Genomic DNA, 18,126 nt, shown 5'->3' with positions numbered 1-18,126 from the left:
TACTCAATATCTGTCAATTTATTAGCCTTGATTAAGATAACGTGTAGGAGAATCAAAACATAGCACTTCTTATATAAGATAACTTAGTGATCTTAAGTCTAAGGATCACTTACACAATTGTCATGTGAACCTTTTCATAGATACAAGTGATCTCTTTATATAAAATTCTCATGCGAGTTAGTTCAGTGTACATGTCACCCAACAAGTACCTACGTATTAGTTCTAGATATTCCTTATACCTTAACTTATGAGAACAATTGTTACATTTTATAAAGGAAAGAACATAATATGTACGAATCTCAATAGCTCTAATTAATATTTAGTCTTAATAGAGCATTGACCATGAATATTTAAGAACAATTTTTTGATGAAATAGGAATCCCATAATTATAACAATTTTATAATTTTTTTTGCAAAATATTTATGTTCCTAGAATTTTATTTTTACTCTAGATTCATTAATAAAATACTATATTTATTAATAAAATATTTAATAAAAATTAAAAATTAATTTTTTTAATCAATAAATTAAATATATTTATACTAACAAAATCAGGCATATAGAGTCCTCCGTGAGTGATTTTCAAGAGGGTTTCGAATGAACAAAACTTTTCACGCCCAACCGTGTAGATATGATTTTAGACCTCGAAGGAAACGGGCATATGCAGCAGTCCTTCTTGATATTCATAACGTGGAAGTTTGTTTCACTTCATAGTTTTTTAGTGCTAGTAATTAATGTTTTGAACTCGAATTTCAACTACAATTTATCACATCACTACTTCAGTTTTCATGAAGTTGCAAATATCTATTTTATTCACCTCGGCTGTTCCATCTTCCTCAAATTATCAAGTGGTGAAAATCCCTTTTAAAAATAAAGATAACAGTTCAACCTAACTTGATATCTTTCTGAAGCCAATAAGAGATTCTTTCTTTGAATTTTCTTTCTAGAATTTTAAGTAAAAGTTGACCTAAACCTGATCTTGCTCATCCTTTCATGATTTTTAGACTAATCAAGAATTTTTGACTACCTAGTGATCATATGAATAGTGATTTAGACCTTGAAGCAAACTTATCAAATAAAAATCCTAAGTTAAGCCTTGCTATTTGTTAAGGTTTGTTACCATAGTAAACTTGAATAGTTAGTCGGGGTTAATTCACCTTTAGATTTATTAATGGAATTTTCTATCAATATTTATACTCACAATTTATTTGTATAAAATTTACTGACATGATCACAAATAAAAAAAATATATCATTCTATCAGTAATTCTTTATTATATGTCGGTATGGAAATCTCCATCGATAGTTTAATAAATATTGTTAAGAAATAACATAAATGAAAAAAACATTTAGAAAATAACATATATTTTACTCAACCACTATTAAAAAATAAGGGTTTTATTAACAATCTTTAATAGTAATAGCAATTGTGTTCAAAACTTTTAATAGTAATAGCCATTGTAGCAGGATGTTGTTTGTGAGATTGCCTAAGACATTCATCCACCTTAAAATTGCAAAATAATGATAATAATAATTGAATATTCTAGATACACTAGGAGATGGACATAACTCTCATCCAGAAAACTATCGAATTGTATCTGTTGTTGCTAAAATCTGACAAAATAAATGCAAAATCATTTTCAGGCGAGTACCAGGATTGAAGCATTTGGCATGTTTTTCCTCGTACACTTTATTCGAGTGCATTTTCTCATTAATTTGTGGTATCCTCAGTCCTGAATTTGCTCCTTTCCTTTCGTCTAGAATCTTGATGTTGTGAGTCATTAAGATCAAAGTTGGGTTTTTCTGGAACTTCCTGGTTGAAGATTTTAACAAATTCCTCGACCTTTCCCCTAACCCTGTTCTTCCCAAGGCTGTCTCTTGATTTTGTTTTGCCAGATAAGCCTGTTTCAGGAGAATAGTGATGTTTTGTTTCCATTGAAGCCCCTAATTAAGGCAGAATTTATAGGACCATCTTCAACAATCACTTGAAGATTGCTTGGAGTATCCAACTCAGATATAGGGAAACTTGTGTCCTCAAGAATTTGACACGCTTCTACTTCACCCTGAATGCTTGTGTCGAAGAGGGAGTGATCATCTTGTTTGTCAAGCTCCATTCGACCACTGAATGAGAGAATATCAATATCATGTGGAGTTGCTGAACGTAATTCTCTTGCTATACCCTCGCATGCATGCTGTCCATCCATTAGCACTTGAACATCCATGAAGTTTACAGTTCTCATTCTGCCTTGATTTTTTAACGCACACGATTTAGAATAACAGTTATATATTATACCATTTTCTTATTTTTTAAAAAAATGGTGTCATTTTCTCTTAAATCTTTTGAAACTGTGTTATTTTTTTTTTAAATCCAGCTTTTCTCGCAAGTACAGTACTTGCAATGGGACTTGAATATATGCATTTTTCTATTAAACATCGTGCGCAAAAGAATAAAAAACAAAAAGTCAATTCAATGTACAAAGTACGCTATCATTCTAAATTTCATTCCACTTGAAATAATTATATCGTTTCACTTCACATAATAGCAATGCTAAAACTATTCCAGAGATAAAGCCACTATGAAATATAATAAGAGTTGACTCTCATATTAGACATTTAATGCCAAAAATAGCGTCAAATTGTAAGAAATATCTCAACTACAATTTACTATTTCTCCCAACAAACTGGTCTATTCACATGACTAGCCAGCAAGATTGCAGATGAAACAATATTTAAGTATAGGATGGCTGTATAGTGCGCTAGAAAAAAATCAAACCAGTTTCTCCATTTCACAAGGTAAAAACATCACAGAAAACCAGTTCTAATAATATGACTGAGAACAAAATTTGCATTACCTTCAAAATATGCATACTGTATGCAAGTGGCTTCTGTTCAATATTTTCTTTAGAAGATCTTTTGGCAGTGTGATTCATTTTTATTAGAGTTGAACTGACAAGAGTGAAACTCAAACTTGAGACCTCACCCTCTTACTTATGTAAGAGTAACAGTGAGCCTGTGATAAAAATATATATATATACCATGGATGTGCTCAACATTTATCGATCCTCATATTAGTTTATATATCTTATCAAAAGTATCAAGTTCTTTGTTATAGTAAATCCAATCAAAGTATAAACAATGTTTTAATCAATAGAGAGTTGAAAATATATAGACTGCTTGATATTTTCCAAGCACCTGACCAAAAACATTGATAGCGGGCATAGCATTTAATTAAAGAAGCTAGAAAATGGATCCTAGGTGCTGGAGCGATGATTCTTTCAGGTTGAAGGTTGACAGGTTAGTACACAAGAGTAAGAAAGAGAGATGTTGATGCGGTCTCGTCTCTTGGATGCATGCAGGATTTTCCTAACAGGGATGATGGACAAAAGCAATGCATTGCAAAAATGATTAACCATTAACTTATCAAGTCCATAAACCCTAACAAATCTATGCTGCTACTCAAAATGATAAAAGGAAATGGTGGTAGAGATAATAACCGTTTCATTTGACTTCTCCACATCATCTGTCAGGCCATCCATGTTTTTGTACAGTCCTGTATGAGCAGTGCAAGAGATTCAAAATGCTTAGCAACAATGGTATAAATACGTGGTATAAACTAAAGCTACCAAGCATGGAACTGATTGATTTCGATAAGAAAATGAAACTTTACACCTAAATGCATTTTCTATCTCTACGGTACAGAGAAAATCAAGCAAACTAATAACCTTTTATTTGATTAATATACTGAATAGCTTAATGTAGCAATCGGACATTCAGAAAAGCTTTAATTTTCAAGTTATCAGTAGTGCATGAGCCATGAACTGATAAAAGAATGAATTTCAAAACTTCTCTTTCATGAAAAGTACCACCGACTTGTGTGCCAAAAACAAATATTTCCAATATCAAAAACAGCCTTCAATTGAATTTAAATATAATATTTAAATCGAAAAATTATTACGGGACTCCTATATTAGAATGCGATAACATTTCCCTCCGTCTTTCAAAAGATTACACATTGTAAACCTAGTCAATGCTTTTGCATCATAGAGTACACAAATTTTGATTTTTTTTCTCCGTGACTTGTTTTCTCCCTCTCCACGAATAGAAAATCAAATACAAATCAAAACAAAATCTCCTCTTTGTACTCAATGTATCTTCTCTTCTGGAAATTAGCAAATGTCACGTATGAGATTCAACCCAACCAATAGTTTTTACATATCAAGATGTCGAAATTCACACCAAGTGCTTTTTTTTTGGTTGTTAAATATTGATAATGTTGAATAAAAAAAAAACCTCTCTTTTAATTTTTCTAAAAATACCCAATTTTGGTACAATAATCCACAGTTTTGAAACCCGGACCAGCCCGGCGGGTCGACCCGGGACCCGGCCGACCCGGGCCTGGGACCGGTCCGGGTCTAAGTAAAAACCCGCTTGGAAGTTGGCCCGGAAAAACCCGGTCGACCCGGCAGGTCGACCCGGAACCCAGGCGATCCGGGTAAACCCGGCTGAGACCCGGTCTCTCTCTTTTTTTTTTCTTTTTTTTTTTCATACAGACACATTAAACTACATCGTTTTAAACGATGAAGACGAATAAATGCCTCCTAGCCGGGGGGGCTCTGTCATTAGTCGGAAAAGTGGATCTCCAGGAGAGAAGCAAGATGCCTTTCTTTGATCCACCTTCACGGACAGGAAAGAGAACGAAAAGAGACGCGCTAAGGTCATATGATTGAGGCTCACAGTTGATAGATATGGCTGAGGCTGAGCTGCCGCTAATCTTGACCAAAACCAATGTTGGGGATGAGATTCTTAGTTGAAAGCAAAGTTGTTGATGCTTGGGGATGAACTCATGCTATTATTGGCGTGATTGAAGCTCACGGTTGATAGAGACTACTTGCTGCTGAAGAAGGAAACTGTTCACGTTTGAGATCACAATGGTTGAGCTGGTATGTGACCAAGGTGCTGTTGCTGGAGAAGAAGTCACCAGCGGCTATGAGAGAAAAGTTAATTAATTTCTCTCTTGCTCTCTGGGTTTTCTATTTTTTTTTCTTTCTTCTGTGTGTGTGTGCTGTGTGTGTGTGCGCGCTGGGGAATGAGCCAGATGCTTATGGAAGAGAACATGAAAGATCAGCCACGCTGGGGAATGGCCCACACATGTTTCATGATCACTTTGCTCTAAGCGCCACTGAGAAGTCAATGTATTGATTTTTCTTAAACATCCAAGGCCCATACTTGAATTCAATACCCCTTCTGCTTGCTGGTTTTTTTTTTGGGTTGACCCGGGTCAACCCATCTGACCTGTGACCCGGTCATTAGACAGGGTCGACCACCGGGTCGGGTTTCAAAACTATGCAATAATCTCATCAATCCTAGAACAACAAAACCCTAAAAAACACTATCAGAAAATTAACAAATACAAATAAAAACACCAACAGAATGTTTCTGTTGGTAGATTATAGTGAATTTTAGCAACAGAACATTCCCTCACTCTATCTATCGGTAAACACTGATAAAATTATTCTCCCGGTATATATCGAAAGAATTATAGTGGAAAAAGAAGAAATTAAAAAAAATAAAAAAGTACGATAACATGTCATTTATATAGACATTATTACCAACAATATTAATCCATCGGTAAAATCTGTTAGTAAACCCGTTGATAATATTAAAGATATAACTCTTAAGATTGTGTGTACTTGTTTTATAGCTTTTTTCTTATAGAAATTTGTTGTATGAATGTACGATTCGTACATGTTAGGGTTTGTTCGAGATTTTGTAAAATTTTATTTGTTTGCAAATTGATGAAATTCATTTCGAATTTGTGACTTAGGTGTTTTGTGATAAAATAAATAATGACTTATTTAACGGGTCCATTTTATATTTTGTTAATTTTATTTTTGAGTTCAAATTTTCAGTAAATGTATAGAAATATGAAATTATATAGATAATTGATAATGAATTAAGAATACTATATATTAAAAAAGATTGAATAAGTTTGAGTTAAGCCAATGTTTGCAAATTTATTTAGTTCACATAATTAATTAATATATGTTGTCATCAATATTCTATATAGGTTTGATATAATTAATGGATGATCGTTCATGGATGTATCAAGATTCACCCGAAGTGATGCATATGATGGATAATTATAATAGTTGAGAATAATTGGGAGGCTTGACCTATTGGTTAGCCAACCTTTTTTATATGTGTGTAGGGCAATATACAATAGTAATGGTGATGTTACAACACAAGAATATGACTACAATATTTTCTATATAGATACATTAATAGTAATAAGGTTCGAGATTTTATTAATTACACACTATCTAATCCAAAAACTGTTAGTTGATACTTTTGTTATTGTTGATGTTGGGGAGTTAAATAATGTTTTAAGAACCAGCTGATATCCACAAGTCGATGAAGATGATAATAGTGACGAAATCAACATAGAATATTGTGATGGAAATGACAATGATGAAATTGAAGAAGAAGAAGACAATTATGATTAATTTGCATAACACGAATCTGTAATACTATAAACTATAATGTAATATTTCTAAGCAAAATTAACTTTAATGTAATGACAATGACGTTCATTTATTATTAAATTACAAGAAAACATTTATTTTATGTGATTTTATTCGTATACATGGAACTAGTGTTATTGTGTTGTATATGTTTCTATGATCTTAAGAATTTGCAGGATGGATAGATAAGAAATACAGGTACAATCTGTCAACAAAAACTATTTTACACCGATGGAAATAAATCGGTGATATTTGGAGGATTTCTAAATTTTTTTGATTAAATTGAACATTTCAATTAAATGTTACAGACAGAATCACCGATGAACTGAAAAGTGTGTGATATTTGGAGGGTTTCTAATTTTTTTTATTAAATTAAAATTTTAAATAAAATATTACAGATGCAATCACAGACGGACTGAAAAGTGTGTGATATTTGGAGGGTTTCTAAATTTTTTTTTATTAAATTAAAAATTTTAATAAAATATTACAGATGCAATCACAGACAGACTGAAAAATTATCAGTGATATTTGAAGGGTTTCTAAAATTTTTTGATTAAATTGAAAATTTAAATAAAATATTACAGATGAAATCACCGATGGAATGATTAAAAATATTAATATTTAATTATCCATCAATGAAACGTCCCAATTAAAAGACCAGAATCCCTCATTTGATAACAAATGGACTTCTTCTTCTTCTTCATCATTTGTAAAAAACACTAACGTCTCTTTCTTTCTTTCTCATATCTTTTCAACTCCTTTTCTATTCTCTTCTCCTCCACGTGCAGGTATGTCTTCTCCTCTCTTCTTCTTTTCTCTTCTCAATTTTTTTTAATTAACATACTTTTTTATTTTTTTTTCTTCTCAGCTTTGCTCGCAATTAAATTAAAGTAAGATTTCTCTTTTTTTGTGTTTTTTTCATTATATTTGTTTTTTTATTTTATTTTAAAGTTTTATGTTCTAAATAATCATATGAATGTTGTTGTAGGATTTTTTTTTCATATGAGATCAATTTTGTTAGATTTGTTTTTTTAATTTTGTTGTTTATTTTCTATTAAATTAATTTATTTGTTGCTGGATGATGGGTTTTGGAATAGGTTTTCTAGGTTAGGTTTTTTGTTGATTTATTTATTTGTTGTTGTTATTGCAAATTTGTTTGGGTTGATTTTCTTCTTTTTTCCAAGAAACTCAGTTCTTGACTATTATATTAATTTAATTTATTATAATTTTTTCTACATCTGTTAAATAATAGAATTTTTTTTAAAAATATTTTTTAAATAATTACTGACAATATTATCGATGAATTAAGATATATGGTAGTGGAATACATGTAAGAAAACAAATGAAACCCTAAGGTTCTCATAACAGAAGAGGTTTGCGGGTTCGATAGTTATAAGAGGATCAGTCGTCATAGGTTAATGTCTTTCTCATTAACTAGGTATACAAACTACTATATGCACTTAGACTAACTACTTTCTGTTAGTTTGGAATTTCTGACATATCCTGATATCAAAACATAATAGATATTTGTATAATTATCAAAGAAAATGAATGTCATCTCAAATAAGATTAGAGACCAAATTATAATTATGAAATCGATATAGATCCACTTAATTGATCCTGAACATATCCTGAACTGATCAAACCTAAAAAAACCAATCAACATCTACTGCTCGGTCAACCGATTGATTGAGAACATTAGGCAAACCGATCAATTGGTTCAATCCAACCAGTCAACCAGTTGATCAGGATTTCAGAAATCTCAATCTGTTTGTCTCCAAAACTACAGATCTTAAAATAATGAACATGTGTTCCTCAAAAACCCATAATTTTAGACCTTATATAAAACAATTTAAGTTAAACTAACATCTTAAAACACTAATTAAACATCTTAAATCATTCAAACTCTAAAATGCATAAAAACTTACCTTAAAAACCCTTATCCCTAACTTTCACTTCTTCCTCCTTCTTTTTGTTCCTTTTCCTTCTTCCCCTCTTCTTCTCTTATGGTTCTCTCTCAAGAGAACTTCTTTATATATATATATATATATATATATATATATATATATATACTTTCTATTTATATTTATCAAAATATATGACAAGATCCAAAATATCTTATTTATACCCTTAATTACTCATCAAAGGGTATAAATATCTTTTCCAATGTATTATTTTTCAATACAGGTAGTAATAATAACTTTCCAGGTTATTATTTTTTTAATTCTTAATCCATACGTCTTATGTATAGATACTTAATTCCACCAAGCAAGTAAAGTCCTTACTCTCGAGAAGCACACACCGTAACCCTATAGTGTAAATGAGCTTCCTGTATGGTCTCTAGACTAACACTAACCTTCAAATACTTGCTTACATACCGGAGAGATCCTCCAACAAGAAATTCCATCATGGTCTTGCAGGGACGAAAGGTCATCTCAGCTAGAACTTGTCTTAATTCCTCTCAGCGACATCAAAGATTAATTGCATTAAGGTCAGTTTAGCTTGTTGAACTGGCAAATTTAAAATGGCCACTGTTGTGAAGAGACAGAGAATATGGTTGAAGTAATAAGAAGATTTGCAGAGAAGAATAATGAAGAGAGGAACAGAGAAGAGAAACAATGGGTAAGTGAATGATTTCTAATTCATGACGTTATTTGCTTGTAATCGTTGCTATTTATACATGAGCTTAGCTGGGTATTATCTATACAAGATTCCCGTTGGTTATAACCAACTGTAACAGAATACAATCTTCAACTGCTATCTCACAGCTCAACATCCTCCCTTGAACTAATTTGTCGATTAGTTCAATTTTTGCATCATACCCATGCCTAATTTGTCCCTTAGCTTTAAGAAAGCCTCTAGCTTTAGTGGTTTCGTCATGATATCTGCAATTTGCTCTTGTGTGTTGCAGTATACTAGTTCCACAACCCCATCTCTTGTAAGATCCCTTAGGAAGTGAAATCTGACATCTATGTGTTTGCTTCGACCATGTAGTACTGGGTTTTTTGAAAGTTTTATAGCAGAATTATTATCACAATAGATCACTGTACTAGTCACTTGTTCAAGGCCAATATTGCCCAGAATTCTTCTTAACCAAACTCCTTGACAAGCACAGGATGCAGCAGCTATAAACTCTGCCTCTGTTGTAGATAATGTCACCACGGGTTGTTTCTTACTGGACCAAGAAACAGCTCCTGTACCAAGCATAAACACAAACCCAGATGTACTCTTCCTGTCATCAACATCCCCAGCATAATCACTATCTGCATATGCTCTTAGTTGTCCTTCATCCCCTTTTCTGTATATAATCCCAAATTCTGTAGTTCCCCTGAGATACCTTAGTATCCTTTTGACAGCTTGAAGGTGCATTTCAGTGGGTCTTTCCATATATCTACTGACTAACCCAACTGCATACATAAGATCGGGTCTAGTGGCTGTCAAATATAGCAAACTGCCAACTAATTGCTTATATTCTGTAGTATTTACACCCTTTGCATTTTCTTCATTTTTTGTAAGTTTGCATCCTGGGACAATTGGATTCTGCACTGCATTACTATGTTCCATTCCAAATCTTCCCAACACCTCTCTAGCATACTTCTTTTGACAGATGAATATCAGTTCTGCATTTTGTATGACTTCCACACCTAAAAAGTACTTCATTCTTCCAAGATCAGACATGTCAAACTCTCTCATCATTGAGTCTTTGAAGCCTTTAAACATGCATTCACTATTTCCTGTAAAGATAAGATCATCCACATATAGACTTACAATTAGCATACTGCCTTTGTCACTGGTTTTTGTGAATAATGTATGTTCACAGAAGCATTTTTCAAAGCCCTCTTTGACAAAGTAAGTCTCAATTCTGCTGTACCAAGCCCTAGGGGCTTGCTTGAGTCCATATAATGCTCTTTTCAGTCTGTACACCTTATGCTCCTCTCCTTGTTTCTCAAATCCTTGTGGTTGTTCAACAAATATGGCTTCAGCTAGCTCTCCATGCAAAAAGGCACTCTTAACATCCAGCTGATAAACATACCAGCCTTTGTGAGCTGCCAATGCTAGGATAGTTCTGATTGTATCCCACCTAGCTACTGGTGCGAATACTTCATTATAGTCAATTCCTTGTCTTTGGGAGTACCCCTTTGCCACAAGCCTTGCCTTGTGCTTGTCCACCTTTCCCTCTTCATTTAATTTGGTCTTGAATACCCACTTCACTCCTATAGGTTTTGCTTCAGCTGGTAGGACAGTTAATTCCCATGTATTGTTCTTTTCAATGGCCTTTATCTCTGTATCCATTGCTGTTCTCCACTTTTCACTTTTGACTGCTTCTTCAAATGTGACAGGGTCCTCTGTAGAGATGAGCATTGCAAGATTATGTCCTCCCTCTTCTTCTCCTTCAGATAGTGCTTCATCAGTCACATAATCTGTTAACCAGGTTGGTTTTCTTCTGCACCTTTCTTGCTTGTCATTCTGTGATATTCCATCAGGTAGACTATCTACAAGACTACTTGATGAGTTATCATTGTGCACACCATCAGCATGTTCAGGATGACTGTTTACACCTTCAAAACCTCCACTGATCTCACTGTCTTCTTCCTCATTAATGTCTGCCCATTCTAACTCTTTATGCTTCAACTCTTCTGCACTTCTGTCCCACTCCCACTTTTCATTTTCCACACATACTACATCTCTGCTAGTGATGATTTTCTTTCCCACAGGGTCATAAAGTCTGTACCCTTTAGACTCTTCACTTACTCCTAACCACACACATTTGAAACTTTTGTCATCTAACTTCTTGCGTTGATTGTCAGGTATGTGAGCATAAGCCACACATCCAAACACACGGAAACACTCAACACTAGGCTTCCTGTTACTCCAAGCTTCTTCAGGAGTAGTATTGGGAACAGCTGTGGTGGGGCTTCTATTTATCACATAGATGGACCAATTTACAGCCTCTGCCCAGAATTGCTTTGGTAATTCCTTCCCTGACAACATGCTGCGCACCATATTCATTATGGTGCGATTCTTTCTCTCTGCAACCCCATTCTGCTGTGGGGTGTATGCTGTGGTAAGTTGTCTCTTGATTCCATGTGTGCTGCAAAAATCATTAAATTCACTTGAGGTGAACTCTCCCCCTCTGTCAGTTCTTAAACAACTGATTCTTTCACCACTTTCTTTTTCCACACTCACTTTATATTTCTTGAATATAGACAGTGCTTCAGATTTGTGTAATAGAAAATATGCCCAAGTTTTTCTACTATAATCATCTATAAAAGTGATTATGTACCTTTTCCCACTGTTTGATTGTGGTGAAATGGGTCCACAAATATCTGCATGGACAAGTTGTAGTTTCTTGGATGCTCTCCACAGACTTTTCTTTGGCAATGTCTCTCTATGCTGCTTTCCTTTCATGCAATCTTGACAGACTTTTAATGAGTCATTCAGTGCAGGTAAACCCTTGACCATCTCCATTGAAACCAAGGTTTTCAGCCCCTTGAGGCTTAGATGCCCATATCGACAGTGCCATAGATTGGTGACATCTTCAGATGTTGCTTGTAGACAACTAGCCATTGGAGTTATCACAGTAGCAAGTATGGGAAATATTCTGTTAGATGACATTTGAGATTGCATAATCAAACCTTTCTTAGGGTGATAAACCCTACATTTGTCATCTTTGATAAGAATTGCTAACTGTTTTTCTTGCAGCTGGCCTATGCTCAGGAGGTTGTTCTTCAATTCAGGTATGAAATATACCTCTGTGAATACCTGTGTAATTCCTTTGATGTTTAGCTTGATATGTCCCTTTCCCATAGCCATCATTTTTGAATTGTCTCCAAGCTTTACAGTTCTTCTAAACTTGTCATCAAATTCAAAAAACCATTCCTTGTTGCTGCACATGTGATTGCTGCAACCTGAGTCAAGAATCCATACAACTTCTTCTTTTTGCTGTATATCTTCATGATCCCCTTCATCTTTGTAGGCCATTAATAACATCTCTTCTTCCTCATCTACTTCTGCAAAATATGCATTCCTGTCATTTCTGTTTCTAACAGGACATTCGTATTGAAAATGTCCTAGTTTTTGGCAGTTGTAGCACTGGATCAAGGCTTTGTTGTAGGGCTGTCTTCCCCTTCCTCGACCCCTTCCCCTGATACCACCACGAAATCTTTCCTTCCCTTCAGTTCTGTATTCAATTCTTCCTCCCATTTTCTCTGAATTAGTAATGTTTAAAGCCTGCTCTTCTTCTTTCTGACCTTGCATCCTCTGTTCATGAACTAGGAGACTGCTTTGAAGTTCATCTATTGACATGGTTGAAGAATCATTAGATTCTTCAATAGAACAGACAACATAATTGAATTTTGAGGTCATTGACCTTAAAATTTTCTCAACAATTACATTCTGCTTCATACTTTCTCCATGCACTTGCATTTTGTTTGCAATAGTTAATGTTCTTGTAAAGTACTCATCAACTTTTTCCCCTTCTTTCATGCCAAGAACTTCAAATTCTCTTCTAAGTGCTTGTAACTGGGCACGTCTCACTTTGGTGGATCCTTGATATTTCAGTTTCATGGAATCCCAAATGGCCTTTGAAGTCTCCTTATTGAGTATAGTTTCAATGATGGTTCTGTCAATGGCTTGAAATAGGTAGTTCTTGACCTTTAAATCCTTCAATTTTTCTTCTTCAATTACTTTCTGTTGTGCTGCTGATTGTGCTCCTTCTCCTCTTGCTGCACCAATCCCTTTTTCTATTAGACTCCAGTATTCTTTGGACTTAAGAAAGTTCTCCATAAGCATAGACCAATGGTCATAATGACCATCAAATCTTGGTATTGCTGCCTGCACAAAATTGTTTGATTCTGTTGTCATTGATTGATCTTTTCTGCTTTGCTTTTCTTTTTCAAGAAAACTCAGTTTCTTGATGTTCTTTATTTGATTTTAGTGATATGGCTCTGATACCATATGTTGTGAAGAGACAGAGAATATGGTTGAAGTAATAAGAAGATTTGCAGAGAAGAATAATGAAGAGAGGAACAGAGAAGAGAAACAATGGGTAAGTGAATGATTTCTAATTCATGACGTTATTTGCTTGTAATCGTTGCTATTTATACATGAGCTTAGCTGGGTATTATCTATACAAGATTCCCGTTGGTTATAACCAACTGTAACAGAATACAATCTTCAACTGCTATCTCACAGCTCAACAGCCACATCGTTTATGTAGATCGGCTGTGAAAGCTGCATTTTGTCTTGCTTGCTGTTTTAGATAGTTATTTGTTTATTGCTGTTTGAAATAAGAGATCCGGACCAAATAATCTAGAATTTCACTGAAAAAGGTCCTTTCCTTTTTTCTATTCTTCTTAATAAGATTCAGTTTCTCTCAGAATTTCTTCCTTGGTGAGGAGTTTTTTTTTTTTTTTTCATGGGAATGATGTTTGATGAGATGACATATGAATGATTTAGGAGACCTGTGGAACCAAATATACTAGTAGGATATCTTAATCTTCTACCGAATACAATTGTTGCCTTCATTGTTTTCTTCAAATTACCAAATTAAAATTTTCTGTTCTATGGTTCTGAGATAATGACCATGTATTTGTTCACATTTTATTGATTAGTTAAGGCTTTGTAAAGTAAAATAAATTAACGTTTTCCATAGAGTTGCTTCTGATGACTTTACTGTGGAAATTAAACAACATTTTCATCCAGACTATGAGGTCTACATGTCCAATGTATAAATTTTGTAATGCTCTGAGAGCTAGCAGCCATAAACTTGAGCATTATAGATATAATGCACATTACTTGCTCGCCTGTTGGGATGCTAGCAGACACTAGAGAAGTATGGCTATGAGGCATGATCTAGACTTGTGTTGATGGGCTTTCATCTACTGGCCTGGTTTCAGAATCTTCTTTTCTACCTCTTTCACGTCTGCTGTTATCTGCAAACTTTAAGCTTGATAGATGCAGGCCTTTCTCCTTCTCCTCTGAAGTCCATTCGGACAAGTAGTAGTCTTCCTCTGTAGCGATCTTTGTAGATGATGGACCACAAAAAATTCCACCCCATTGTGGGAAGTATATAAGACAAATTGGAAGAGTGCAGCATATAATCATGACACCCATGAGCATTATCCCTCTGTCTTTTGAGTATTTGGATCCTCTGAAGAAAATTAGTTGAGTTAGAACCGCACCCACGTTTCCACCACCTCCAGTCATACCAGATATCAGCCCCAATGACCTGAAAATAAGAAATATGAATGGAGTCAGGAAAAGAATTCTTAGAAAAAATATGCCTTTAGTGTCATTAACCTCTACAAGCAGATCCAAGGATGTTGCTAGTTGTGATGGAATTTCATTAAGCATAATGGTATTGTTAGATATCTCAACCAAAGTTTACTCTCCTGTCTAGTTCCATACCGAAGGAATATACAAGATGAGCATCTTTCAAAAAACTTTGGTGAAATTTATACTGAATCAATTCTAAGCTTGGCCGAGACAAAACTTTTTGCTCTTATTTAGTTAACTCTAATTGCAATCAGAAAACTCTGAAATCCTAACCAAAAACTTCTGTTGTTTTCTTGAGCTGCAGATAATATCGGTGTTAACACATATGGGAGAAATCTTACCTTCGTGAGACAAAAGGCACCACCCCAAATGTGAGTCCACATGCTGCTTGGCAGAAAAAAGAGAACACAATCATCACCACAATGGACGCGCCTAAAGATCCAACTCGTCCAAGTATGATGCAGAAAACACCTCCCAAGGTCTGCACTACCCACAAAGCCCACAACCTCCCCCTCATTCCAAACCTCTTCCCTACTGCATCTGAGAGCATTCCACCACCTGGTCGAGAAACAATGTTTGCTAGACCAAAGCTTGCTGCAATCATTCCTGCTGTATGGAGTTTGAGGTCAAATCTGTCATAGAAGTATTCTGCGACAATGTTGTCTATTGTCAGCTCTACCCCAAAACAATACCCATAACTGAGCGCCAGGATCCACCCCCTGTAATTTTTTATTCCATGATAGAAGACATTTGAGAATTTATCTTTTGTTTTATCCCCTGCTTTCTGCAGCCGCCTAAAGTTTCCGTCCGGCAAGTCCTTGCCAAAGATCAAGACTGCAAATGCCGATAGTGTCTGAAACAGGGCAGGAATGAAAAACGCAATTCTCCAAGCTGTAAATTTGATGGCTCCAATGTCACGGATGAGGGCAAACACAAGGGGCATGATTAGTTGCGTTGCCCCACCGCCAAGGTTACCCCAACCACCTGCAACGCCATTAGCCGTGCCAACTACCGGGGCTGAAAACATAGAGCTCATCCAGAATTGAGTTGAGACAAAAGTGGCCAGAGAGAAGCCAGTGAAAAAACGCACCAGGAGAAAAGAAGTAGAAGATGAGGCGATGGAAGTGAAGTAAACTGCTGGTGCAGTGATGAGGATCAATGAGGCAGAGGCTAGACGGGGTCCAAAAAGGTCACAAGCAGTCCCCATAGCAACTCGAGCAAAAACTGCACCTGACACTGATGCAATGCCCGCATTACCAATGTCAGAGGCAGTGAGGTTGAGGTTGTCACGTATGATAGGAAGAAGGGGTGGAGCAGCAAAAGTAGAGACAAAACAGGCAAAGAAAGAAACCCAAGACAGATGGAATGCCCGCATGTGAGGGGCAGCTACTGAGAACAACCGGAACTCAGTTGCCTTGTGTTCTGAATCCACTGGAAGAGCGAATTTTGGAGGCTGAGATTCCTTTACAGTGGCTTGCCCTTCTATCTCCATCTTCTTGTCTATGAAAGAAAAAGGGAAACACGGTGGGATGCTCCTAGTTTACCTTCGTGCAGGAAAGAAATAACCGATTCCTTTGGTCAGCCTTTTCCTATTATATATAGTACTTCTGGTCACCAGCTGGTGGCTCGTTGCATGTAAGAGAAGCGCATTGACCAGGCAAAGAAAGAAAACCACGAAGAAATTGGAGTAGCTTAAATGGTGAGTTTTTAGATTTATTTTTTTAGAAGCAGTGAGTTTGAGTTCTGTAAATTTCAGGTTAATTTCAGCCTAGTCCGAAGATTCACGTTAATAATAATAATAATAATAAAAGAAATCGATGAAGAGTGGATATTTGGAGGCTGACGTTCCTTTTACGGTGGCTTGTGTGGGTGAAAAATAACGAGTATGCTTGGTTCTTAGTCCCTGTAAATTCCAAAGTCATCATGTTTGATTAGAATGGTAAAGTATATGTGGTCAAATCCAACTATCTGACAGACACTGGCGTTTGTCAATATTGACATTATTATAGTTTAAATACATAAAATTACCAAAGGCTACTTTGATATTTAAACGATTAGAGGCATTTGAGCTAGCTCCAAGTGAGAAACTCCTAGTACTATTATACTCTTTGTTTTCCTGCTCTTATCTACTATCATTCATTAGAAACTTAGTGATTTGAGCACCGATGTGGCCTCTCTCATGGAACATGCCCACGAACTCTAGCTATTTTGTTGGCGTTGACCGATCGATTAATTATCCTAATCTTTCAGTTGACCATTCTCATGTACACCAAGATTCATGCATCATCATTTATCATAGCTAAACGATCTATATATCATCATTATTTGATGATATTGACTGAATAATTATTATTGTTGATCAACGTTCATTATCGTGCCACCAAGATTTATGCATCAACATTCTGTCATAGCTAAATGATCTATCATCGTTATTTTCGGACTCATTTTTATATATGTGACCATTCATGTGTCCATCAAGATTTATGCATCAATATTTTATCATAGCTGAAACGATCAATTCATTTTCTACACACGAGATCACGTATGTGTCCACCATGGTTTATGCATCCACATGCATTATAGAAATTCGTGTGAATTTATTACTTCACGCCACAGTCTATGACTTTGGCGATTGCGCAAAAGCGCCAACCAATGGCTCTTTGTAGCAAAGAAAAAGCAAGGTTTGGAACTTGGAGGTTTATACTTCCGCCGAGTCCCATTTATCCTATTCTACGGTGCCTGCTCACAAAACGAAAGGAAGTTAGGCTGCGTGGAATTGAAAAAGTTGCTAGGCGACAGCTGCCAATGGAAAGAGATATGAAGGGAACAAGTTGTACTCCTCCAGCTACTACGTATTGACTATGGGGTTTTGGAAAGCGACCATGGAATAGATAACAAGGAATCGCATTCTTTGATTTGCTAAGAAGTCTTCGAATTTAGTTCCCTGATAGTACAGGGACGAATTCTTGTCCGTTCCTCTGTGATTTTCAAGATGAATATAACTTTTCACGCCCAACCGTGTCCATGTCATTTCAGAGCTTGAAGGAAACAAACACATCGAACAACTACTTAACCATGTTGGGCAGTCTACTTGGCTTGTTTCAAAACATGGATTTTGAAATAATCATTCAATCCTTGTCAGTCAACATTGTTTGTTTATTTAAGTCAATACTAGTAGTTCAATAAATTATTTGGCCAATAATATGCGGTCACAAGTTTGTTTCACTTCATAGTTTCTTCGTGGTGACCACATTTGTGACATGTGCTTTGCTGTGAGTTGGGTAGAATTTTTCAATATAAAAAAAGAATGCTATGGAAATGAAATCCTG

At 35.4% G+C, this 18,126-nt stretch overlaps 2 protein-coding genes across 11 annotated transcripts; one reads left to right on the top strand and one right to left on the bottom strand.

Annotated features, from left to right (window-relative positions):
* Positions 1-9,050: 9,050 nt before the first annotated feature.
* On the top strand, positions 9,051-13,579 carry LOC18110501 (uncharacterized). Of its 10 annotated transcripts, none has more exons than XR_008057450.1 (6): positions 9,051-9,142; positions 10,861-10,952; positions 11,329-11,585; positions 11,968-12,108; positions 12,224-12,258; positions 13,082-13,562. XR_008057450.1 is itself a non-coding variant. In XM_052447457.1 (5 exons), exons 1-5 carry the CDS (start codon positions 9,111-9,113, stop codon positions 13,106-13,108), a joined length of 402 nt encoding a protein of 133 aa, XP_052303417.1. In that variant the 5' UTR covers positions 9,057-9,110; the 3' UTR covers positions 13,109-13,579. The 10 variants fall into 10 exon arrangements, 4 of the variants coding, with proteins under 4 accessions (XP_052303417.1, XP_052303419.1, XP_052303418.1 ...); XR_008057449.1 differs by having other exon boundaries at positions 11,963-12,108; XR_008057445.1 differs by lacking the exon at positions 10,861-10,952 and having other exon boundaries at positions 9,057-9,142; positions 11,329-11,490; positions 11,963-12,108; positions 13,082-13,162; positions 13,458-13,569.
* A 570-nt stretch (positions 13,580-14,149) lies between these two features.
* Positions 14,150-16,452, bottom strand: LOC7457762 (high affinity nitrate transporter 2.5). The gene is made up of 2 exons (XM_002321586.4): positions 15,139-16,452; positions 14,150-14,750 (listed from the first exon to the last, which is right to left on the bottom strand). The coding sequence occupies exons 1-2, from the start codon at positions 16,287-16,289 to the stop codon at positions 14,375-14,377; spliced, it is 1,527 nt and encodes a 508-aa protein (XP_002321622.3). The 5' UTR covers positions 16,290-16,452; the 3' UTR covers positions 14,150-14,374.
* Positions 16,453-18,126: the final 1,674 nt, after the last annotated feature.

This window comes from Populus trichocarpa, chromosome 15, assembly GCF_000002775.5.
Source record: "Populus trichocarpa isolate Nisqually-1 chromosome 15, P.trichocarpa_v4.1, whole genome shotgun sequence".
Lineage (NCBI taxonomy): Eukaryota > Viridiplantae > Streptophyta > Magnoliopsida > Malpighiales > Salicaceae > Populus > Populus trichocarpa.
Note: the sequence above shows the minus strand (reverse complement) of the source record. Positions and strands in the feature narration are given on the sequence as shown.

Bases quoted from the DNA above. Each gene is read 5' to 3' on its own strand.
- LOC7457762 (XM_002321586.4), bottom strand. From the start codon at position 16,289: ATGGAGATAGAAGGGCAAGCCACTGTAAAGGAATCTCAGCCTCCAAAA. The intron at 14,751-15,138 runs GTAAGATTTCTC...TCTTATTTTCAG, and splicing joins GTGCCTTTTGTCTCACGAAG to GTCATTGGGGCTGATATCTG.
- LOC18110501 (XM_052447457.1), top strand. From the start codon at position 9,111: ATGAAGAGAGGAACAGAGAAGAGAAACAATGG. The intron at 9,143-11,328 runs GTAAGTGAATGA...GTTGATTGTCAG, and splicing joins ACAGAGAAGAGAAACAATGG to GTATGTGAGCATAAGCCACA. The intron at 11,491-11,962 runs GTAATTCCTTCC...TGAGTCATTCAG, and splicing joins CTCTGCCCAGAATTGCTTTG to TGCAGGTAAACCCTTGACCA.